Genomic DNA, 25,810 nt, shown 5'->3' with positions numbered 1-25,810 from the left:
GCATAGCCAAGTTAGCTTCTCATGGGCATGGATTGCAGGGTTTTTTTCATCCCATAACCAAACAAACCGGCCTTGAGAACTCACGCCTCTACAGGCCTATGCCTCCGGTTGGTTAGCCGTATGCCTTCTGGTGTATAGGATACACCAGAAGGTATATGGCTAACCACCTTATCCTTGTGTACGGTTGCGGTTAAATGAATAGAAAACCATCGACACCGCGAGGTAAAAGGAAGAAGAAAAAAAATATTGTGTTAGGGTTCGGGACCACGAGTTAGCAGCCTTTTCCGTATTATCTTCACTGTGGACTGCTTAATTAGTGATAGCCTTGGCTCAACTATCTCTGATAGGCTACCAGTAGAGATTGAACTGCCCACTCAATCTCCAAAAAGTTAGATAGGACTAAAACGGCTTCGCCTACTCCTATACGGGAATAAAAAAGCGTTGGCTGATTTATTTTCTTTTTTTGTTTAATCCTTTATCCAAGTGTAAGCAAACAAAATTTTTGCGTGAGATCTCATCACAACTGAACTACTTATTCCGTATATTCTAGTAGTCTATTCTAGTTATTCCGAATATTCTAGGATCCTAATCGTAACATAATTCGCGGGCAAACTTTGTTTACCTACACTTGGATAAAGGATTAAACACGAATATAATTTCATCAAAAAAAAAATCAGCTAACGCCTTTTTATTCCCGTATAAGGAGTAAGCGGAACGCAGTGAAGAGAGACGACTCAACCAGCCACCATCTCCTGGTCCCTAGCCATAACAAAAAAAAAAAAAAAAAAAAAGTCAGCTAACGCCTTTTTATTCCCATATATACGGGAGTAGGCGAGGCCATTTAGCCCTATCTAACTTTTGGAGACTGAGTGGGCAGTTCAACCTCCACTGGTACCCAATCAGAGACAGATGGCCCAAGGCTATCACTAATTAAGCGGTACGCAGTGAAGAGAGACGGCTCAAATGTGCCGCCATCTCGTGGTCCCTAACCCTAACACAATATATTTAATGTCTGAAATAATGTGGGTTCTACGGTCGATTTTCTTGAGTTTACAGGACGAAAAACCCGAGTTTCCGGGAGGAAAAACCTGCTTGCTCGTGCCAGAGATCGACTAACTCGGGAACCGGTCGAAAAAAGGCTTAGAAAAATTTCCTCTAGTCGCCGACTAGACTCGAAACCAAGACTTCCTTCGTGCGGCCAAGCGCGGTGGTATGCAAACGCCACATCCACTGAGCTACACAGGCTCCATAACACAATATATTTAATGTCTGAAATAATGTGGGTTCTGCGGTCGATTTTCTTGAGTTTAGTGGAGAAAAATCCCGCTCTTCTGTGCCAGATATCGACTAACTCGGGAACCGGTTGAAAAAAGGTTTAGAAAAATTTTCTCTAGTCGCCGACTAGATTCGAAAGCAAGTCTTCCTTCGTGCGGTCAAGCGGTCTGGTGTGCAAACGCCATATCCACTTAGCTACAGCATGTTTAATTTAATTTATAACCAAGAGAAAAAAAAATTCAAAAAATCGACTTTTATTTATTATTATTTATTTTTCAGAGTCTTCAATTTTAACTTTCATCCCCATCGGTCCATCCTTTTCGATATGTTTCATGCGGATTGACAGACATGAAGCACGATCTGTGTAATAAATGCAGTTCGCATGTGTTCTTATTATAAAGTTACTTGCTGAAATTATCACCAGAAAAGACATTCCCGATCGACGATGGGATTGAGATGATCAGTTTAGCAGTTCAAGGTCGGAAGTTTAAAGTGTTTTGAAGCATTGAAAAATTTGAATGATCGATAGTCAAATAGGATAAATAGGATAGGATATATAGTATACAGAGTGTGTGAATTAACTCGCATTTACAAGTGGATTAGGATCGTCTTTACGAAACAACTAAAGAAGGTGCATGGAAGAGAATCCGGACACCGTAAGTAAATTTTCTATTTACTATCACCCATCCACTACCAACTCACAATAGTATACCGGCAGATTCAAATGGAGGAACTAACGTTAACAAACTTTAGCTATGAACAATTAATAACACTCTTCAGGAAGATAGGTTCAGAACTGGAAACCAGATATCCGGGCACTGTAACACTCATACAATCAGCACCAAACGACGAAGAACCTCATGGCCCCACTGACTTAGAAGTTGAACATCCAGAACCCTCCCCACAAGAACACTACCCTAACTCAGAAGAGACAACTGAAGATTTCGAAGTAATCAACAGAAACAAACGACGAAAGGTCACAGACACAGTATTACAGGAAACACCAATGGACGCATCAAGCAACACAATAAAAGAACGCATCCCTCCAATTATTCTCCGATCGAAGGAAAAATGGACGGAGACAGCAAATATCATGAAACACAGCCAGATCAAGTTCTCTACAGCAAGAAATACAGCGGAGGGAATACGAATACAACCCGAAACAGTAACAGATTTCAGAAAACTCACTAAAAAACTAGACGACTCACTGATCCCTTACCATACATTCGCATTAAAAAGCGAGAAAAACTTGAAAGTTGTAATAAGGGGAGTAGTCGAATCAATAACAACAGAAGAAGTAAAAGCAGACCTCACAAGACAGGGCTTTGCACCCATAAAAGTCTCGAGAATGCACAGAGGAGACAAAACCCCGATGCCGCTAATACTAATCGAGATAGATAAAGACAAACATGAAATATACAATATAAGAACAGTGTGCGACCTCATCATCAGAATGGAACCACTTCGAAGGAGGGCATCAACCGGACAGTGCCACCGATGCCAAAAGTACGGACACGCCCAGAGCCGATGCAAGGCAGAGTTCAGATGCCTGAAGTGTGGAGCCAAACACCCCACAGCTTCCTGTACTAAACCCCGTACAACTCCAGCAAAATGTGCAAACTGCGACGGCCCGCACCCTGCAAACTATAAGGGATGCCCTAAACACCCAACCAATGAAGTGACAACACGGAAAACAAGAGATCCAAGTTCCACAACAGACACAAACAAACACACGCCACCCACATCAAAACCAGCAACTCCCACAACTACCCGAGTAAACACAACATATGCTGACATAGTAAGAACAAACCAAGAACCCACCACCCACAACCAACCACCCAACTCAGCCAAAATAACAGCCGCCCTAGGCGAAATGTTACTGGCATTCAGTAAGACAAACCCCACCCAAGAATCAACAAAACACTTCATGAAAAACGCACAAGTAATCTTCTCTACCCTCACTCATGAATAACACAACCAACACCAACAATTCACTACAGATAATATATTGGAATGCAAACGGCATACTCAACAAAATGCACGAACTAAGAGAATTCATACAACACATAGACACAGACATAATACTAATAAACGAAACTCACCTACGCCCATCAGACAACCCAAAACTAATAAACTACCACCTATTCAGAACCGACAGAACAACAGCCAGAGGTGGAGGAACAGCTATCTTCATCAGGAAACAACTTAGATTTAACGAAATAAAACCCCCCCAGCTCACAACCCTAGAAGTCACAGGACTACAAGTTCACCTAGCCAACAGAAACAGCCTCAAAATTTATGCCACATACAACTCTCCAAACAAACACATATCTACCACAGACCTGTCACAGCTACTAGACAATAATGAAACCATAATAATGGCTGGTGACTTAAACGCTAAACACCCAGCATGGAATAGCAGGATTACAAACAAAAGCGGCAAAATCCTACACAATTTCATCGCTAACAGGAACATTGTAGTCGCAGGACCGATCGAACCCACACACTACGGCACGATAGGGCGACCAGACGTACTAGACATAGTTATCATGAGAAACGTGAACCATCAATACCAGCTAATAACAATAAACGATCTAAGCTCAGACCATAACCCAGTCCTACTCCAGCTGGGCGCTACACCGGACGAAACAACTACAAACCCTACCACCACAAACTGGACACAACTACCCACAAAAATCAAGGACACCATAGGACCCATACCTATCATCTCCACGAAACAAGATATCGAAACTGCAGTCTCCAACCTAGAAAAACAAATAACGCTAAGCCTAGCAGCAGTAACCTCGATTACGTCCAACAAGAAACCAAACCAACTCCCAGAAGACATCAGAAAACTCATTCGGCACAAAAATAAAATACGCAGACAATATCACAAAACACTAGCGCCACAAGACCGGCATGAACTCAACAAAGCTACTCAACTAGTCCGCTATGCAATCAGAGATTTCCGCAACCAACACTGGGAAAACACACTCCGATCTATACAACCAAATGACCAAGCACTATGGAAACTCCTCAAAAGCCTTCGCAACACGTCAAGCTACGTACCACCAATTCATGGGGAACGCGGGACGGTCTACCGCGATGACGAAAAAGCGGAGGCTTTCGCGGACAGCCTAGAACTACAATTCAGCCCCAACTACAAGAACGTAGACCTAACATTTATCACAAAAATACACCGACAGACAAGACATGTACTAAGGCACCACAACCAGCAACCGAATATCGGCCCAACATCCCCAAAAGAAATACGCGAAATAATCAAACACCTTAAAAATAAAAAAGCGCCGGGTCCAGACAAAATCACGAACAAATTAATCAAACACCTACCACACAAAGCACTCATGCACATAGTTGCCATCACAAACGCGATGCTCAGGCTTAGCTATTTCCCAAACTGCTGGAAGACTGCAGACATAATCCTGATCCCCAAAACTGGAAAAGACCCGAAATTCCCACAAAATTACAGACCCATCAGTCTCCTCTCCTGTCTCGGAAAAATATCCGAAAAAGTAATCCTGACCAGACTACAAGAAATAGCCACCAAAAACAACATCATCCCAAACGAACAATTCGGGTTCAAACCACACCACAACACGGTACAACAGGTACAAAGAATCACAGAATACATCACACAGGGTTTCAATTGGAAACAACAAACCGGTGCCATTTTCCTCGACATAGCCAAAGCTTTCGACAAAGTATGGCACATCGGTCTCCTACATAAACTAATAACAGCAAAAGTACCAATACACCTAGTCCTCCTGATCAGCTCATACTTGAAAAACAGAAAATTCCGAGTGAAAATACAAGGAATAAGATCCACTGAACGCAAAGTCACAGCGGGAGTTCCACAAGGCTCACTACTTTCCCCCCTATTATTTGCCATCTACATGGCTGATATCCCACAGAACAAAACAACGATTTCTGCCTACTACGCAGACGACACAGCCATTTTAACCAGATCACTATGCCCAAAACTGATAACAAAACGACTACAAACCGCAGCAAATGAACTCGAACTCTGGTTCAAAAACTGGAGGGTCGACGTAAACGGAGATAAAAGCGCAGCAATACTGTTCACAAGGAGGAAAAAATCCCCCCACAACGCAGTACACATATTCAACAAAATAATCCCATGGGTAACAACAACGAAATACCTAGGAATACAACTTGACAAAAAACTACACTTCAATACCCACATTGCACACACATGCGCCAAAGCAAACACAGTCATAGCCCAAACATACCCACTAACCAACAGACGCAGCTGCTTAAGCATAGACAACAAACTACTCATCTACAAATCAATCATAAGACCCATAATAACATACGGATCACCCGCGTGGAGTCACACAGCACCTTACAACATCAAAAAACTCCAAACAATACAAAACAAATGTTTAAGAATGTCATTTAACGCCCCATGGTTCATACGAAACACACAGCTCCATCGAGAAGCAAATACACCGACAATTCTCAAATACCTCCAACAAACAGCCACAAATTACTTCACACAAGCAGCCACCCACCCAAACCAACTAATAAGGACAGCGACAGATTATAATGAACAGGATAAAATGAAACACAAACGCCCCAAAACAATCCTGCTATTCCAAAGCTAACCATAAACCACACAGCCCGAATAGGGCGAGCACTTGCTCAATAACTACCCCCCCCTCCCTCAAGAGACACACACATACAAGACAAAGGGAGTAAAAGCCAAGGGCTTGGATCTCCATCACACCAGTTTAAGTCACAAGTCACATCACCAGAAAAAGCTAAATTAACAATGTGAAGTTCTGTACTACTTGGTGGCAGGACGAGCGCTTAGCGAATATCCTATTTGCACTAAGACTTGCTTTTGACTGGGTTGGGATTTTATGAAAGGGCATTATTAAAATTTGAGGTCGTTATCCGAAAAAAGAGAGGTATGACTTACTGGAGGCAAGCTGGTATTACGTAAGTATTTCAGGTAGTTTTATTTTATTTTCAAATAATTTTTAAAATGAAATTATGTGTTTTATCATGCTGGTATTTTTTTTTTTTTCCCATCATAAGTGTGTAGTGTTATTCGAGCATCTCTCAGTTAAAGTTGAATTCGATAGCGATTATTATTATTACGGGTATCTCCATGGAGTCAGTAGACTCATCGCGGGTGACCCAAACTATCAAAACAATATTTATCATATCTCTTCTTGAATTCATTTACAGAAGAAGTACTCACAACTGGGTATTCCACTCATTCACCACCCTCCAGGAGAAAAACCTCGTTCTCACACCCTTGTTAACTACATTTTCCATAATTTCCAGGGATGACCTCATGTTCTTCCATCACTATCACACAGCTGAAACATTTCCCCTGCATCAGTCTTATAAAACCTTTTAGTAACTTAAATGTTTCTATCATATCCCCCTCTTCTCTGCCTATCCACCAACCTCTGCAATCCACAAGCTCTCAATCTATCAATGTAGGGAGCAATTTTTACATCACTCACCAACTTAGTCACTCTCCTCTGAACCCTCTCCACAACCTCCTCATCTCCAAGGGATCCAGGTGACCAGACTTGAGCACAGTAATCCAAATGTGGAAGAATCAACTATTTATAAAGAGGAATAATAACCAAATTATCTCTGGATGTTAGTGTGTTCCTCAATAACCAAGTAATCCTTTCTTCATTAGGAAGAAAGATAAAAGATACCATTTTTACAACTGAAATGAATACATATTTAAATAAAATGCATAATCAAATTTTTGTAAGTACTCTCAAAGGGTGTGCAGGATAGTACCACATGAAATGTTTACATTATTACTAAATTCCTGTCAACAGTTTTTCTCCAAATTAGTCTGTTATCTGTCAGGACTCCAACATTTGAGATCTTTTTATATTCAGTTTTCTAATTTCCAACCACCTATATTTTTCTTTTCTTCTGGGTCATGTTCTTGCTATCCTGCCCTCAGACTCCTGCTTTGCTAATTTTCACTCGCTCATTCTATTTAAGTGACTATCACCTGAGATTGCCTCTACTCACCCATTCCTGATTCTTACATTACCAAGATCCTTTGTTTTTAAAATGATTTGTCATTAATGTTATCAACACTATCAATTTCCCAAGAAATTATGACTGTGATCTCTAGACCTTTCATCAACTGCTTTATTTCTAACCTATCTCTTAGATCGATGTATTTAAATTGGATTAAACTATCTTGTTTATAGCTAGTATAGCGTTTTGAATAATTTATTTTATTTCATCTAAGTTTATTCACTTGACTTCCCACCATACCAGTTTTTCATATTCTTTTGTTTATTGTCATGTCTAATTTGTCATCTTCACTAAAAATTCTGCTTAAACAGTTGCTTGTTCTACAGTTCTCCGATTCAAGATGTAGGTGATGTTTTCATTGTTCCTAACTACAGTATTTTCATCCTCTTCTTCCTATCATGGATTTTAGGCCAGTTGGCCTGTTCCGGTCTCATGCTATTTCTTTCTTGGTCTTCCGATTTTTCTTTTTCCACTTATTTTATATCTGTATAATATTTTTGGTAGTGTGCTGTTGTCCATTCAGTTTAAATGTTCTATCCGTTTTTGTTTATACTGTCTTATGTAGTAATTAATTGGTTTTATATTCAGGGATTGTAAAATTTCTGGAAAACTGTATTTTCATAGTTTTATTTTATTTTTTTATTGCATATTTTTATGCTAAATTTATTACAGCAATTATTCAGTTTAGTATTGGATTAATTAGGAGTAGAATAAAACAATAAAAATGCATCTCTTTTGTAGGTAAGCTTTAAAGCATATGGTGTTGTATTGGACATATTATTACCCCAAGACCTCATGGAGTCAAAGACTCAACTAGGAGGTCCCTTTATCACACACACAGCCTTGAACACATTCAAACTCCTTGCGGACACCACACTCTCAGGCTAGGCATTCCAATCATTTACAACTCTGCATGAAAAAAACCTGCTTCTCACTCCCTTACTCACACCCTCTTTATACAGTTTCCAGGGATGACCTCTGGTTCTCCCCTGATCTTCCACTATTTTCTGTTAGACTTCTCCAGCATTAATCCTATAACAACTCCTTACCAACTTGTAGGTCTCTCCCTCTTCCTCCTGTCCACCAGATTCTTCAAATTACATCTTCTCAATCTTTTTCTCATACTCGACATTCCAGAGTTTTGAAACTACCTTAGTCAGTCGCCTTTGGACCATTTCCAACATATCTTCATCCAGATTTGGTCGCCTGGTTTTCACATGAAAACCAGGTGACCAAATCTGAGCACAATACTCCATGTGTGGCCTAATCAAAGCCTTATACAACGGAACAAGAATCTCCCTACTTCTACACATCAGTGTCCACCGCATCATTCCCAGAAGCCTTTGTGTTGTCTTCACAATTTTGGCTATGTGTCCCCTAAATTTTAGATCCTTATCCACTATCATCCCAAGATTTATTTCTTCCACCTCCAACAATATATTCTCACCAAGCATAAATTCTACATCCCATCTTTGTTTTCCAAATTTTAAAACCTTACATTTTGCAACATTGAACTCCATCCCCATTTGCTTGCCCAATTACTCAATTTATTTAAATCTTCTTGCAAGGCCACAACATCTTCACTACTCTTCATGGTTCGTCCCAACTTTGCATCGTCAGCAAACAACTGAATATCTCCATCCAAATCTTCACTAATAACATTAATATATAAGTTAAACAGTAATGGCCCTAAAACAGATCCTTCTGGCAGTCCACTAGCAACCTTCCTTTTCTTGGATATCGTTCCCCCATACACAACTTGTTGATACCTACCAGATAGCCAGTCTCCAATCCAATGCACTAATCTAATATCAACCCCATCTGCTCTAGTTTGACTATCAATTTATCATGAGGTACTCTATCAAAAGCCTTTACGAAATCTAAGTATATTACTGTGTATCCTTCTCCTCTGTCCAAGAAAGCGGTCACTTTATTGTAATAAGTAAGTAGATTACTAAAACATGACCTCCCTTTAGCAAATCTATGCTGTCCATCAAAGATAATACCATTGTTGTCAACCCATCTCTGGATCCTAGTTCTCACAAGCTTCTCCAACAATTTAACTACAACACTCGACACACAGATAGGCCTATAGTTTGATGATTGAGTTCAATCACCTCCTTTATGAAGTGGCACAATCTTGCCCTCCTTCCACTCCTTAGGAACTTGACCGAGTGCAAGACTTGTATTAAAAAAAATGTCAAGGCTGTTGTCAACTCCCTGGCACATTCCTTCAGAATACATGGTGATATATTATCAAGTCCCAGAGCCTTATTAACATCTAGTTTACTCAACTCCCCATACACATCTTGCTCACTTACAGTTAGTCTCTCCTCCCCATCATCAACTGCTCTCAATCTCTCCATGAAGTCACATTCACAAGATTGAAAGACCTTCATGAATGCTCATTAAGTATCTCCACCACACATTCCCAACAGCTGTCTTTATACCATTTTCTCCTATCAATGTCATCCTTCCATAATCATTCTTTTTTTTTGCTGGCTACGTATCGAAAGAACTCCTTAAGATTCTTTTTGGCTTCATTAGCTAACTGCTGTTTTCATACCTTTCTTTAGCTACCCTCCTTGTCTGATCTTTGTAGACCTCATGGAATTCGTTATTTCCACTTCTCTTATGCTGCCTCCACAATGCCCTCTTTCTTTGTATCGCATGCTTAATCTCTTTATTCATTCATCTCACATCTACCTTATTTAACCTTCTCACCCTTGGAATACATTTAGACAATGCATCTACTAGATAGTTTTTGAAAATCAACCGAGCTGCATTGATCTCTTTTCCAGCTAACTTCTCATCCATGCTACACTTGCAAGCCCTCTCCTGAGCTCTTCATAATCACCCCCCCCCCCCCGTAGTTCCACATATACCCTTTTCTCACAGAGGTCCTCGCACCTCATTTATAATTACATCCTCTGATGAGATGACCAAATCCAAGACCCTCAATCCTCGTGTGCCCTCTATTACATACTGTCTGATGTACTTATCCCTCAAAAATTCAAGAAACTCATTTTCTTTACTTCCAGTTGCTATCTCATCATTTCAGTCTATATTGCCATAATTAAAATCACCCATAATGATCGCCCTTTTCTTATTTGCTTGGCTAATTTGATTATACATTTCATTATCACCACCATCCACAAGTATTTCATTCCATTCACCTCTATCTCATACCATACTGCCTCAAAACCACTGGCACTATTACCCTCTTGCATCTCTACTTTGTATGGATATAACTCTTTCTCTATCATCAATAGTACCCCCCCTCCCTTTTTACCCCTTCTATCGTCACTAAACACATCATACCCTTCCATCTCTATTCTTGTCAGGATGTCGTCCTCTCCCAACCATAAGTGAGACATGGTCTCCCAACCATGTTTCACTTATTCCAACAATCTTTGGGTGAACAGACACGATTAATGTAACCATTTCATCTGCCTTGTTTCTTATACTTCTAGCATTTGTATACAAACACAACAGCTCGTTTCTGGATCTACAGCTAGTTCCACTGATACCACTCACTCAATGTGATCTCTCCATGATCGACTAGGGCCATTTCCTTTTCTGCTTATTCATTTTAAAACCCTTTTCAATTCCCGCTGTTTCCTCTTGATCCCAGGTCATCCCATTCCTTTCCTGTTTACACATGCTCTCGCCTCCTTTCGGAGCATCCACCTTTCTTATGCTGTGTACCCCTGTCCACCCTGAGCCTCCCCATTTTCCCGCTCCTCTTGCATACCCATTCTCTCATTTTCTATACTCATACCACTCACTTCCTCATTCATAACCACCTCTTCAATCTCTCCTGTCTTACTCTCCTGCTCTTCCACATCACTTCCCGCTTGAACTGATTCATTCTCTCTCACTCTACTCACTTCTCTACCTTCCAGCAGCAGTCTCTCTAAGCGACTCACACCATAACCACTCAAATGCAGTCCATTGCTCCCATACAGCTCACTTTGTCCTTCAAACTCATTCCACATATTAACAAACTGTACTCCCACCTCCTCACACATTTCAGCCAGCATATCATTCAAATAATCCTTGCTCTTGCCTCACCTCACCACAGTCATACCTAGGCAACACGCTGACTACCTTTCCTGTCACACTATTCTCTTTTATCCTTCTAAGCAGCCTCCTGATATCCATTCCGATGTGCTCTTTGTCCTCTGTCAAATCATTCGTACCGATTAAAACTATCAACTCCTTTGCTCGCTCCCTCCTCATATTCAATGCCTCAATCACTCTACTCACATTACTACCTGAAAAACATACCTTTGCATCCTATCATCCAGCACACCTTTAGTAATGGAGTCGCCATACAACGCCACTTGCTCATCTTTCATTAACTCTTTTGTGCCATCATGATTTGTTTTAATAGTTTTTACCCGAATTTTCTTAATTTCATTCCGCATCCATTCATCTCTTTCCTCATCCAATCCAATTCAACTTCCGAATCTCGTATTACATTCTCTCTATCATTCAATCTTTCTAATTTTCTAACTCTCGACCACCTCTTCTTACTTTCACTCTCATTCATCCTTTTGTGCTTCCGCACTTTCGGTCCAGCATGCGTCCAACTTTCTCTATCATTCATTCTTTCGATTTTTTCCACTTTTGATTCCTACGTCACGCCATTTCCAGTTTCATTTGTTCTCTCAATTTCGTTTCCTTCCGCCACTCGCCTCACTTTCATGCTTTTTAACATCCATTACGGTTTTTAAATCACTCATTTTCTCTTTTACTGATTTTTTAACATTCTTTTGTCTCTCTTTCACACCATCCTTCTCTTTCGAACGTGCACTCATTTTCCACGTGACATTCTCGCTACTAACACTTTGTCATTAATTTCATATTTGCATTCATCAATTCCTCGTCAGGTCACACCCTCCTTCCAACTGCCCTAAACATCCACAAATCATTTATGTAATCGAAAGAATACATATGGCACACCTCACACTTAACGAAACGACTAAAGTCTAAATTAAAGTCATGGAGCTGCTGCCATGTTTCCTCTGCCGGTTTCTACTCTAAGGTCTAATAATAACGAATTCGTAATTAAGTTTAGGCAAATGAAAATCCCCCACACTAATAATACTGGTAGTGCATAGCTTTTACAGCAGCTCTTACTCAAACAAATTCTCATATATACTTAATTATTCCAAGAATACTTATCTCAATCCGGAGCTCTTCTTACACACGTCCACCACGCTTGACTCACGAGGATTCCAAAGAATGCTGAACTACTTTTCTGCAGCAGCCCAGATCTCTGTTTGGACTTCTCATATAAGACTGCCACATTCATTTTACAGTTGAGCTGTCTGTTCTGGAGCATCTAGTACTTTTGTCCTTTTAACTGCAACCTTTCCCCCACAAAATGAATGTATTGCCTAGCAGTTCTCTAGCATTTTTTGAATAATAGCTTCACTCATGTAAGAGAAAACTAAATATAATTTATTACTCCTATATATTTTGCTCAATGTATGATGAGCTTCTTTCAGGGAAAAGACAGAAAAACTTGTAAATCAGCTCAACAGCCAAGACAACTCAATTTAGCCTACTAGGGGGCACTTTTCGGACTCCAGGACCAACTCCAGTTGCCTTCTTCAGCCTCATTTGCTCGTTGTTAGTGCCTGCATGCACGTATCATAGTTTTATGTTCCCAGAAGGTGGCATTGTAACATTGCCTAAATATAGGAAGGTATTGATTAAAGTTTTTTAATTAATATTTTAGTATTCGTTGTCATTTCTTGAAAAATTTAAAGTCATCAGTAAATATTGAAACCGTTAATAGTAAAGATGATATTGTCTGAAGCTGTTTGAATATGGGAAGCTGTATATATGGAAATTACAATCTTACTTGTATACAATACTTTATTGAAAACCACTTTTAACATGCATTTAAAAATGTTAGAAATAAAATAGTGGATAAAGACTGGAGACCATATGAGTTTCTGAGGAAAATTTAAGTGAATGGGAACTGACTTCTAAGAGTTGATCTAATCAGAGATATTTAAATAACAGGCCAATATGAAGTTCTTCATTGGAACTTAGTTGGGGGATATTGTGTGAAATCTGATACACCTCTTCATGATATAAACCAGAAAATGATTGTCCATCCAAAAAATTTTATAAGTTGCTAAAATTGATATTCAAACTGGAGATGAAGTAAAGCATCTTATTCCTCATTCTCTTATCCTTCTATTGCCCTTTAACTGTCAGAATGATATAATTCCAAAAATAAAACATATTAACAAGAAATGTGGATCCTAAAAAAAAAAAAAACATGCTTCGGCTTTTAAATTTTCACTTCCTCCATTTATAAAATGTGTTTGTATATATTGAAAGGAAAAAGTAATGGTGTGAGGGAGAACATGAAAGAATTACCCAAAGTAGCAAAGGAAAAGAGTGAGAGAGTTAAGATAGTGAGTCTGTTGCTATGGTATAATAGAGTTGAACTGAAAAGGAAGGCCATAATAGTGAATGAGTATGTCTAAGTTATGCAAGAGGAATGATATGATGTTTGGAGTGAGTTTGATGGATGAAAGGACTTACACAAGGAGGATAGTTTGCATCTACACAGATTTGGTGTTCAGAGTCTGGAAAAAATATTGTTGAACGAAGTGAAACGGGGAACCAGGAATGTAGAGATTTTGCAGAGGAGGGAGTATCTGTTTAGTGGGTACACAGATACCAATTAAGGCAATTAAGAATGTGCAGAAAATGCCTAAATTAGTGCTAGTGGTAACAAACCAGAATGGGATAGTTGGTATAGAGTTAAGCACAGTGGTGGGGCCTTGCAGTTAATGTACACTAAAGGGAGGAGTTTTTGGCATTGGTTAGTTCATCCAGGTCAAAGGTTATTGGCATTAGTGACATGTGGCTGACAGAAGATATAATTTGTGGGATAGTATGTGAAAGGTATAGTTTTTTCAAGGAAGATAGAGAAAAGAATGTGGAGGAGGAGTATTGGTTAAAGCTGATGAAATGCAATCAAAGAGAGGAGTTCAACTGCAGGCTAGTGAAAATAACACATTTGAGGCCATCTGGTGTGAGATAGTGACCAGCAGAACAAAATATACAATTAGCTGCATATTCTATAGACCAGAGGATGATAGGGATACTGTGAATCTGCAAATAGCTCAATGAGTGGAGAGAGGGCACAGGGCAGTACTTTTGCACGAGGCTCTAGCTGGGAGGTCTCTAAAATTATGCCCATTTAAGGGCCCAAACAATGAGGGAGGGGGGTTTCTGGAGCCCTCTTCCACCTTGGGGGGGAGTGTAATTGCATCCCTGGGAGGGCAGATAATTATAGGGAACTTCAACTATGGGAATATAGATTGGAAAGAGGAAAGGACATATGGGAAAAAGGAAATGTAATTTATGCAGTTTCAGGAATTAAGGACTTATTACCCGCGGTAGCATTATCAATGGAACATACTAGGGGTTTGAGTGCTGGATCTAGTAATTGCATCAAAGTATTTGTCTATAACCAATACGACCACATTGCCACCAGTTGTTGAGAGTAATCATATGGTCTTGACCTGGGAGTTGGTTAAACGTGAAGAATTTTCATTTAAGAGGGGTATACATGGAATTACAGGACTGGTAAATATGACAAACTTAGGAGATTGCTTGGATCAGTGTCATGACGTGTGAAATTGACAACTGGTTGTTGACAGTACACAAAGTGATAAAGGAGTATTTGAGGAAAGTAATAGCAGACTGCATACATAGTCAGAAGAATAAATCAGGAGTTAAATTGATGAATATCGTCGTTAAGTAGGAGCTACAAAAAAAGAAAAATTTGTGGAGGGAATTTAAGGAGAAAGGTTTACCAGCAGGCATATGAGCAGTACAAAATACAGGCCAGAAGGATAAGAAAGGCAAAAGCAGAGTATGAATGGAAATTTAGCAGTATAGGCCAAAGGGTTTTCAGTATGTTGCAAGTAAAAGGAAGCATTTTTATGGCAGAATGATTTTAATGAATGCTACTGGTAGATAGATAACTGAATCAGATGAAATAATAGAATTACTAAGTGAACACTTTGCAAGAGTTTATCGTCAAGGTGGGGATGTTGCAGTAAGAAGAGAGGCAAAGGCTTGCATGGAAACTGAGGTAAATGAACTGGAAATGCATAGCATGTTATAGAACCTTGATGTGAATATAGCTATGGGATTAGATGATATACCAGTTCGGATTTTACAAGAAGGTGCTAGGGAATTGGCAGTGCCTTTGGCCAGATTGTTTAATCTGTCTCAGCTCTAAGTCAGTCCCAAGGGAATGGAAAAAGAGAAAATAGTTCCATTGCATAAAGGAAGCTCCAAGACTGATGGTGATGATTTATGATTTTAATGGTGCAAGGAAACAAAGGTCATGCTGTGCCATATCAAAGATTATAGTACATAAGGTAAGACAATCACAAACATCCATGCCCGCAGCAGGATTTGAACCTTTGACTGTTGGTTGGAAAGCGGGTATGCTAACCACTCTCCCAGATGTAGCAAATCACTCACTGATCAGCATATCAGGAGTCATAGTCAAAGTATTGGAGAAATAGGTGAAGAGCAAAATACAGGAATGCACAGAAATGGGGAACAGCATGATTTTTTTAATGCCTCAATACACTGACAGCTGAGTTGGATAAAAGTAATAGGTTTACAGATACTGCTGGACTTTGCAAATCTTTAGCAGGATACTGCATGGAATTCTAATTAATGAATTGCATCACTTAGGGATGGATATGAAGTTGAAGTGGATAATAAGGTGATTGATGGAGAAATACCAGACTAGTATATTCAGGAGTAGAATCCAGTAGAAGGCCTGTGATGACTAGTGGGATGCCACAGGGCTCTGTTCTTGGGCTAGTACTATTTGATTTCTACATTAACAATATAGAAAAGGATCTGAGAGGAACTATTCATTTGTTTGCTGATTATGCAAAATTGGGTAGAGCAATAGTTAATAAAGATGTTAAAATTTTGCAAGATGATTTGGATAGACTGGCAGTATGGCAAAGGAGAATGGATGTCAGTTTAATGTGGCAAAGTGTAAGGTTGTGCATTTTGGGGTGAGAAGATTACCAGCTGTATTGATGGAACTCTACTCCAAGAAATTAATAAAATCTGGGATTTAGGAGTTACTGGAAATGGAGTTCAAAGTTTTGAGGGCATATTGCAAAAAAATGGCTAAAACAGATGAATCGATTACTTGTTTACTGAAGAATACCTCGATGAACAGAGACTGTATTACATCTCTTTATAGAACCTTGATAAGACTCCATCTTGACTTCTGTGCACACTGATCTAGTTGGTCACCTAGGGTTTTTGCTAGTAGAGAGGATCCAGAAGTTACTGACTGAAACGGTAGCTAGTGTATGAAATGAACCTTATGAGGATAGACTGAAGATTTGTGGGTTACAGAAATTCTTTAAGCACAAAAGGACTGATTTGAGATACAAATTACTGAAGGATTTTTGCAAGATTAATATGGAAGAAATTTTTCAGAACAGGTCTGGTGGTGGTGGGAGAACTAGGGGCAGTCCTTGGAAACTGTGTGAGTGTAGTTAGCAGGGGTCAGTACTAGATTTTTTGCTCAGAAAGTGGTGAATGAGTGAAATAGGTTGCCATCACCTGTTCTAGGTGCGATGACTGTGAATGAGTTCAAAGCATGGTATGATAGATACTGCTTGAATATTGGATAGTGCTTGACAATGTTTAGGGTCTTCCTTGATGAGTCTAAGGACTCCATGGAGTTGCTCATGTCATAATAATAATAATATTACAGAATTCCTTTATGATCCTACTTAAAATATGTTGTTTTTACAGAAATGTCTATTTTTAAATGAAGTACTGTTACTCATTATATCCTCTTGCATCAGTTGATACCATAAGAATGAATTTTGACATTTCAATTTAAGATTTATCCTAAAAAATGTTGTTCATTATGTATGTGAATGTATATTTTTTCTTGCTCTTAGTGTGCATGAGGATCTTCTGCATTGTTATTAAATAAGATTCTTTGTAGTTGGATAAATGTTAATTAAAAAAAATAGATATATTTTTGATAATAAACATGAGTAATAACATGTGCACAGCCAAGCAAGGAAGTGCTAGTCTAGTCAGGTATTAAAACTGGAATTCTGGTAACCTAACATTCTTGTGTATGAGGCATTATTGCATTCTTTGTGTTCTTAGGCATTTTATGTTTGTTTCTTTTATAGTTATGTGCAATTTTCAGCTATTGCTGCAAAACTTGTACGAAGAGCTCTGAAACCTGAATTTCGTCAGGAAAGGTTAACAGTTTCAAATGTTAAGCAGACTATTTGGAAAGATGGTAAACCACAAAGTGAGTTAATTATATTTTTTAATGCAAAATCTATAGCAGATATGAACATTATTTTACTATAAATACAAATTTTTTTTTTTTTTTTTTTTATTTTTTATTAAATATAAAAGACACTTAAGAAGAAGAACAACATAAACTCAACTGTAAATATAAACAATTTCAAATTTTGAATAAATTATTGAAGATGGAGCAATAATCCACTGTATTCCATACATATTGTATACCCACAGATTCGAGACCCTTAGGCACTTCTGTGCATGTTAAAAGATGGAGAATCCATTGATATTAGGGTAATCAATGCATTTCATGGGATGAGTATTTATTATTATACGTCAGAAAATTAGCTTTCCTTTTATTAAAATTCTAGTTCTTAAAGTGATAACTATTTTGCTTGTACAACAGTTATGTTTAAATCACGTGATTTAGCATGTTAGTGACCAATTCGAATATACATCCTTTATTTCTTTCTCTCCTTCAGCATGAATCGACTATTCTTGGCACATTGCCAGACTCGGTTCTCTGAAGTGTGCCTGTACATCCTTAGATAACATCATCAAATTACTGATTTGTACCTCAAGGGGGGGGTGTGCAGGACATTATAATAGTACTAAATGAAAAAGGTAGCATTATTAGCTTCCTATAGATAATTTTCCTCCAAATTAATCTATTATCTGTTTGGACATCAATATTATATCTTATATTTCTGTTTCTAAGGCACATTGTACTCTATCAATTCCCCTTGGTCTTCCTATGGGTCTTTTTCTTGCCATTCTGGCCTTTGGTTTCGTAATCTTTCCTCTCCCATTCTGTTTATGTTACATACTACTTGAGATTAGCTCCAATTAGATCACTTTCTTACTTTTCTCGTAACTTGTATCTGTTGTCTCCAATCTTGGATCAAGTTTATTTCTAACCCAGCTCTCAGATCTATATTCTGAGATATTCTTAATCAGACCATCAAATGGTAGGGAAAGCTGTTATCTCTCTCTCGCTCTGTGATATGAAATGTTCATATGATTACAACTAGTAAACAGATTATTTATTTAATAAAAATGATACTAGTTTTGTCCTAATTACATAGGACTTTTTTAGGAGTAAAAAAATATCAAGAAGCAAACTTACAAGAAAAATTATTATGCCAACAGTACAGGATTCTAATAATTCAAATTGTTTGCAAGTCTCTATTCCATTGGTGTGCAGAATGGTATGTTGTTGTTTGCATATTTGCTGATCATAGTGTTTATATCTCTCTGTAAAGCAACTGTATTTACACGAGTGTTAAGAAGTAAATATAGAAGAGTTCAATTCAGTTGGTGCAATGACTTAGAATCCAGGAAAATGCCTTGAGACCAAATTATATATATATATATATATATATATATTTAATGAAACTAAAAACTATGTACATGGTTAATATAATTAAATTAATATCCATAAAAACTAAAACCATTTGGATCCAAGGCCTTCTTAATAAAACTATACTTTGAGATCTCCTTTATCTTTAAAGAATAAATTCATTCTCTCTGACTCATTCTATTAATAGTTTATTTTACATGTACATTAATCTACTAGACTGAACATTCTTTTTCACAAATTCCTACAGAACAATATATGTTCATTAGTCAGTTCTTTATCAGGCCTATTTCCAAAATACGAAACGTAACGTTCCTGTTGTTTTTTTTTCTTATTTAGTGAAACCTGTGGAGTATCTCTATGACTATAGAATCACATGTATGGCACAGTTAATAACTTTTTTTTATTATGTAAATATTTTGTCTTATGTATACATCCAGCTTAAACAAGATGGATCTATTTCCACTTCTGTCCACTGAAAACCAGTTTTTTTCTGGTCATTATATCGACAATATATCAGCTTACCATCCATCTCAAAAATGTGGCATAATAAAATTTTTAGTATCCAGAATACACAAGATTTGTTCTTCTGAAGAATCTCTAAAACAAGAATTGGAAATTATCAAGGAAACAGCCTTTCTAAATGGATATAATCCAATAATAACCCAAAAAATAATTAACCACTCTCTTACATATCAATGCAGACAAGAAGCCCACACGACTCCTATACCATATATCAAAGGCATCTCTGAATGTGTGGCAAAAATTATTAAAATATATAACTCATTGCTACCTATAAACCCATCAACCAAATTCACAATTTGCTACCTTCTACAAAACACTCTCACCAATGATGCTACCTGGCATATAGGAAGTACCATGTTCATGTAACTTGTTTTACTGTGGACAAACAGGAAGATCTCTAAATAAGTATTTCTGAACATCAAGACCACATCTGGCTTATCAAACTTCACAAATCTGGCCTTACACAATGTCGAATTGAAAATGCTAACCACAGGATCCAATGGCAAAATGAGCTGCTACATTAATCATATATAAACATGAATCTTTATATAAAGAAAGTGTCGAAGCCTTACTTCACAGACCTAATCTTAATTGCAATAACTGTCTTGCTGTTCCAAAAGTTTGGGAAATTGTTATCATCAATTGTATTAAATTTATCTGTTATATTTTAATTTACTTTTAATTTCAGCCCGTTAGGTTTAATCCATGAACATATGACTGTATACATAGGATTCCAATTTAAGCATGCATGCTGCTGTTTTTTGAATTAAATTCCTATTGTCTGATAATTGTACTGATGATATCTTATGATACATAAGACAAAATATTTACATAATAAAAAAGTTATCAACTGTGGCATAACGTGCGATTCTATAGTTCTCTGTAGTGTTTCCTATTTTAGCATGTATTTTCATTCATTCTCACTGTTTCACTGGAGTATAAATATTCTTATCTTAGGCAAGTTTATTACAAGAAGCACAAATTATAAATTCTTTACCAGAGATGTTGGGAGAATTTCTTTTATCACTTTATAAACAAAAGTATATCAGAGTAGAGCTATTCATTAAAGCCACTTTACAGTTTCCGATTTTTCTAATTACATCACTTGTTCCAATAAAATAACATCACCGGTATCCTTGAGACAGAAGCTGAAACTTTCCATTTTGCATTTCTTCGAATGTTGAAATAGGACATCTCCTTTTAGTTACTATTCACTTATTGACAGCCTCACTTTTCCAGTCTAAGGATTCACCTTGCTAAGATTCCCTTTTCAGAATCTTCTATTAATATATTCCAACTATCAAGTTTTCTTTAACACTTCCTAAAATTAAATTCTCTAGTCTTCATTCTCGCTCATCTTGTTTCTTCTGTTACCCTGGTATTGAACACTCTCTCTGTCAGCTTTCAGTCACCCATTAACCTTCTCGGTGAGCATGTGCACTTGTTCGAACTAAGTGTCAAGTGAGAAGTAGGTAATGCCTGACATTTATTTTTTGTTAGTGAAAAGCGAATGTTTTTATGATGAATGATAGATATCACAACACTTAACAATTGTGAATTATAATAAAGAACACTGAAATGATTACAACCATCTGATATCTGGTAAATACAATATTCTCAAATACTTAAAATTCTTTAGACATATCAATTCTCATCACACATATTGTAAATACTGATCATACAAGGTTATGAAACTGAAACTAGTAAAATTTCTAATATAGGGAAACAATTATAAAAAGATTCATAATTATAAATTGTGATTATTTTACAATAGCAAGGAAACATTCAGATTAATGCCAGGGTTTATATTCAAATATACAGGGTTTAATAACATCTCCAAATATTCCCACTTTTTTCTTTCAGTCTTGTCATATCATTAGTATAAGTCCTCAGAATCATTTCATAGAACTGTTCTTCTGTCAAAACATTAAAGAACTTTGAATACATATATTTCAAGATTTCTGTATGTATTTCTTCAGTACCTTAGCATTTTTAAAGTATGTTGACCTCCACTCTTTTCTGTTTACTTCATTTATTGAATAAGGGCTTATGCATTTATACACACAAAATATTTTCTATAATTGGTCCCTGTTTGTCTTGTATTATAATAATGCAAGGCAAATTTTCCATTCACTATTAGCTTCATTCTACTTCTCCATGTCACATCTAATTAAAAAATAAATGTGTAAATAGTGTTACCTTTTTAAAAAAATTTTTTAATGCACTCCTTTTAATAATCTTCAATAAACACTGTAATTAAGTAAAACTATTTTTTAAGGTAATTGTAAACCAAATAAGCATAATTTTTAGTTAGAGGTATTTGTAAAGCTCGTTGTATATTGATGCAAATAAGTTCAGCCACCTGTGTGCATAACAGAACATTGGCAGCCAAACCATTATTTAGAGATTGCGAAACCATCAGTAAGAGAGCTGAGTCTGAAAAAGATAAATGTAGAATGGAAGCAACTGCAGAAGCAGCCAGCAAATGACCAAGTGATAGTCTATGTAGAAAAGAGAGTATGAAAGAGGGTTGTGTAGATTACATTGTCTGAACTCAGTTATGCCATGAGAATGCAAAAAGGAAAATAAGAGTCGATAGGCAAGCATGAATGATTTGAAAGGTAGCAAGTATGGAATGAGAGAGGATATAAGAGTAACTAGAAGAAGCAGAGTTGTCGCTATAGCACAACAGAAGTCAAATTGAGAAGTGCTATGATGCAGTTAAGGCATGGATTGTGCAATACATAGACATATGGGGGATATTTCATGATCAAAAGAACTTATATTAGTGATATATTACTCTTGAATAGATTTGGAGTTTGGAAGAGTAGAGAGAGAGAGAAATTTGATTTGGTGGTTATTCAGCTGAGCATGTGTGCAGACACCCTTGAGAAAAGTGAGAGAGAGACAGCATGAATAATTAAAGAATGATTAGTTTTTAAGGTTTTCAATCTGAATGGGACAGTAATTAAAAGATTCAAGAGTAGTCATGGGTATTGCATTTCATCACATGCTCAAGTTCCAGAAGCATCAGAAACACCATGGGACATTTCTTTCAATGACATTTTAAATGATAGTGAAAAAGGCAACATGGAAGGTTAAAACTTTTAAGATGTATTGAAGTCAGTATTTCAAAGCTCCTGTAGAAGACATTCTATAGGCACTTGGATGTAGTGTTATTAGGACTAGTTTCTGCATTCACATTTTAATTTTATATATCCTTTATATATTTTTACATTCTTTATTTTTGTTATTTAACGTTGGAAGTTTGTTTGCAGTCAAAGGGGTAAAAGCTAGGTTTTTCTCTCACAGAGCAGTGAGTGAGTGGAATAGCTTGCCTTTGGGGATAGTGAGTGCATCTTGTGTGAATGAATTTAAGGCAAGGTATTACAGCTGGTTATTATAGCCTCTCTTGATGAGTCCTTGACTCCCTGAGGTCCCAAATAATATTTTTTGGTACTGTATATGCTGTACTTTACAGTTATTTAGACTCCTTCATGGAGTGTCTTAAAACCCTGTTGGTGATTTATAGCTTCTCTTAATGAGGCCTCAGATAATAATTTTTGTTGAACTTGGGCACATTGTTGGTATTAAACATGGCAAACAGTTCATGATTTTTTCATTTAACAGTGTGCTCAAGCAAGTTAAACTCCAGTACATTTGGTGATTTTTTTTTTTTTTTTTTTTTTTTTTTTTTTTTTTTTTTTTTTTTTTTACTGGTTCATAATCAAAGAAATCGCTGATACCAAATAAAAGCTTAGGCTATAGGTTCATATGAAATGTAATTGTGATTTCTGAATATCACCATTACATGTTGATATATAATTGGAGTAGACAGCATTAAGCTCTTATTTGAATTTGGGTTGAAATTATTCAGACCAACCTACTTTTTCTTTAAGGCTAAACAAAACATTCCTATTTCTGTGATATTGAAATATTGGAATATTAAACCTTGGTACTGTAATTATTATTATACTTTATAATTATTTAGAGACCTTCATGGAGTGTTTTAGAACTCTGGGTGGCTCATGCTGTTACTTCTTTTAATTTATCCAATAGTGCGTGCACAACCTCACTAAGAATCTATCTTCTCTCCTGCTATGTATTTAAAATTTTAGTCTATGAAATCTTTTCTGCCTGTCGAGCAAATTTTACAAATTGCAAACTTTTAATTTATCCTCATGGTGAGCTTTCCACAATCCATTACTGTCTTTGTAACCTGTATCTGATTCCTTGCCCTGAATAGTCATCATCCCATGAAATCTAAGCAACTGAATCTCAGCAGTAGTCAATGTGGCTGTATAAAAGACAGTTACTTCCTCATAATTGTCAGTGTATTTCCTTAGTTCTCTACCCCTAGTTACTGTCAAACCCTTAGCCTCATCCTTTTTTTTTCCCAACTAGTTCTGGAGTTAGTTGGTCTCTGACACACACACACAAACAGATTTTTTCTCTTGGAAGCTTGGGTTTTCCTACATGTAAACTCAAGAAAATTGACCATAGAACCCACACTGAAATGACGGCCCCTGTTGCCTCTCTTCACTGGATGCTGTGTGTAATTAGTCTTGGGCTTGCTATCCCTGATTGGCTATTGGTGGAAATTGAACTGTCCTCTCAATCTGCAAAGAAAAATAAAAGTTAGGGCTAGAACAGCCTCACTACTCCCTATATGGGAATAAAAGGCATTTGTGGATTCTTCTTTTTTTCCCCTTTATCAATATAATATGTAGCTTGTAATTGCTCAGTGCAGTGAATTTAGCAATGTGATCACTTTATTTACTGTTGTCCTCCATAGCTTAGCATTGTTAGCAAACTGGACATTCCTCTTGAAATCATCCCTTGTATCATTATCATGCACAGTCGTGTGGTATACTATTGGTAATCTGTATTTTCCTGCTCTGCTCCCACCATATGCTGCTCTCAGTCACCCTCTATATTGCCAGTTTCATATCCATCCCAATTTACTTAAAGTTTTCAGTGTGGTGGTAAATGCCTCGTTTAGCACATTTCAGCAGTATATTGTGGTGTAACCATTTCCCTTATCCAACTTGACTGTCACTTTATTTTACAGAGTAAATTACTAGGGAAAACAATATATATAATAATATACAAAGTTTTTATGGAAAACAGCAGGACTTAATAAGGTCCTGCTGTTTCCCATAGAGTATATTCCTGAACTGTTCTTGAGTTTGAGCTTGAACCAGCATTGTCCAGAATATTATCCACTGCTCCCAATATATCTGTATTAACTATAATTTGCTGGTTTATCTTGTCTCTTTATGTTTTGTTTCTATTTTGTTTTTCTACTACTACTTGTGGGACCATGTCCATACTGAGATGAACAACCTGCTCTCCAGATCTGTAATTGCAACTGACTTCATCTCACATCGGATAACCACGTACACTTTCATGACCTTTTACTCTTTCCTGCCCAACTTCTACTCTCATTAGCAATATTCATCCCCTTTTGTATTAATTGCTGTTCTTGTGTTTATGGCAGGGATTTCAAAACTAGATCAAAGTATTTTTCTGTTGAAGAATAATAACAGACTATATAATATTTTAATGCAGTAAATTAAAAAAAAATTGTTTTTCATCATCTACTTTTTTTTTCTTTTTTGCTCATTTTAATTAATTTTTTATTTTTATCTTAGGAGCAGAAGGAAGTTCCTAAATGAAGATGGAAAATGGTAATTTTGTAGATGTCAATAAAATATAATTCATAAAAAATGAATTGTAAATGCCACATGATTTGTAGTTAAATCAGATGAGTTGTTTATTATAACAGTGCATATCATCATGCAATAAACATTCTTTCTGCAACCTAATTGTACTTATGTAAAGAAAATTATTTTAGCAATGATATAGAAATTAAACAGCAAAAAATGAATCAAGGCCGTGTTTTTTTTTAATTTCTCTATGTATGTGTGATGTTTCTGATTGCAATATGGTGTTTTTACACTGATCTTGTGTATGCATGCACAGTGAAATCTTCACACAGTAAGTTTATGGCACATTAATTTTCTACTTTCTGCTAGAAGTATAAATTTCTGTGCGTATGTGGGGGGGGGGAGTAATTTTTACTTTCGTTCTTGTGCAATGGTATAACTGAGGAAATATCTATTTTTTTATTTTAATTTTTTTTATAGCTACCGAATTATCAATATTGTATTTTCTCAGTTATACCATTTTGTTGTTTTTTGTATAACATCATACATCATGCAGCTC

At 36.9% G+C, this 25,810-nt stretch overlaps 1 protein-coding gene across 1 annotated transcript; it reads left to right on the top strand.

Annotated features, from left to right (window-relative positions):
• The first annotated feature begins 6,100 nt into the window (after positions 1-6,100).
• Positions 6,101-25,472, top strand: LOC150092346 (protein stunted-like). Its single transcript, XM_090415071.1, has 3 exons — positions 6,101-6,258; positions 17,580-17,704; positions 25,237-25,472. The coding sequence occupies exons 1-3, from the start codon at positions 6,230-6,232 to the stop codon at positions 25,254-25,256; spliced, it is 174 nt and encodes a 57-aa protein (XP_090271197.1). The 5' UTR covers positions 6,101-6,229; the 3' UTR covers positions 25,257-25,472.
• The last annotated feature ends 338 nt before the right edge of the window (positions 25,473-25,810 follow it).

This window comes from Typopeltis vanoorti, chromosome 26 (genome assembly GCF_054136105.1).
Source record: "Typopeltis vanoorti isolate ZY-2024b chromosome 26, IOZ_Tvanoo_1.0, whole genome shotgun sequence".
NCBI lineage: Eukaryota > Metazoa > Arthropoda > Arachnida > Uropygi > Thelyphonidae > Typopeltis > Typopeltis vanoorti.
This window is presented reverse-complemented; position numbering and strand designations above follow the sequence as displayed.

Coding starts and splice junctions, on each gene's coding strand:
- LOC150092346 (XM_090415071.1), top strand. CDS start 6,230: ATGACTTACTGGAGGCAAGCTGGTATTAC. Junction 6,259..17,579: donor TGGAGGCAAGCTGGTATTAC/GTAAGTATTTCA, acceptor TTTCTTTTATAG/TTATGTGCAATTTTCAGCTA. Junction 17,705..25,236: donor GAAAGATGGTAAACCACAAA/GTGAGTTAATTA, acceptor TTTTTATCTTAG/GAGCAGAAGGAAGTTCCTAA.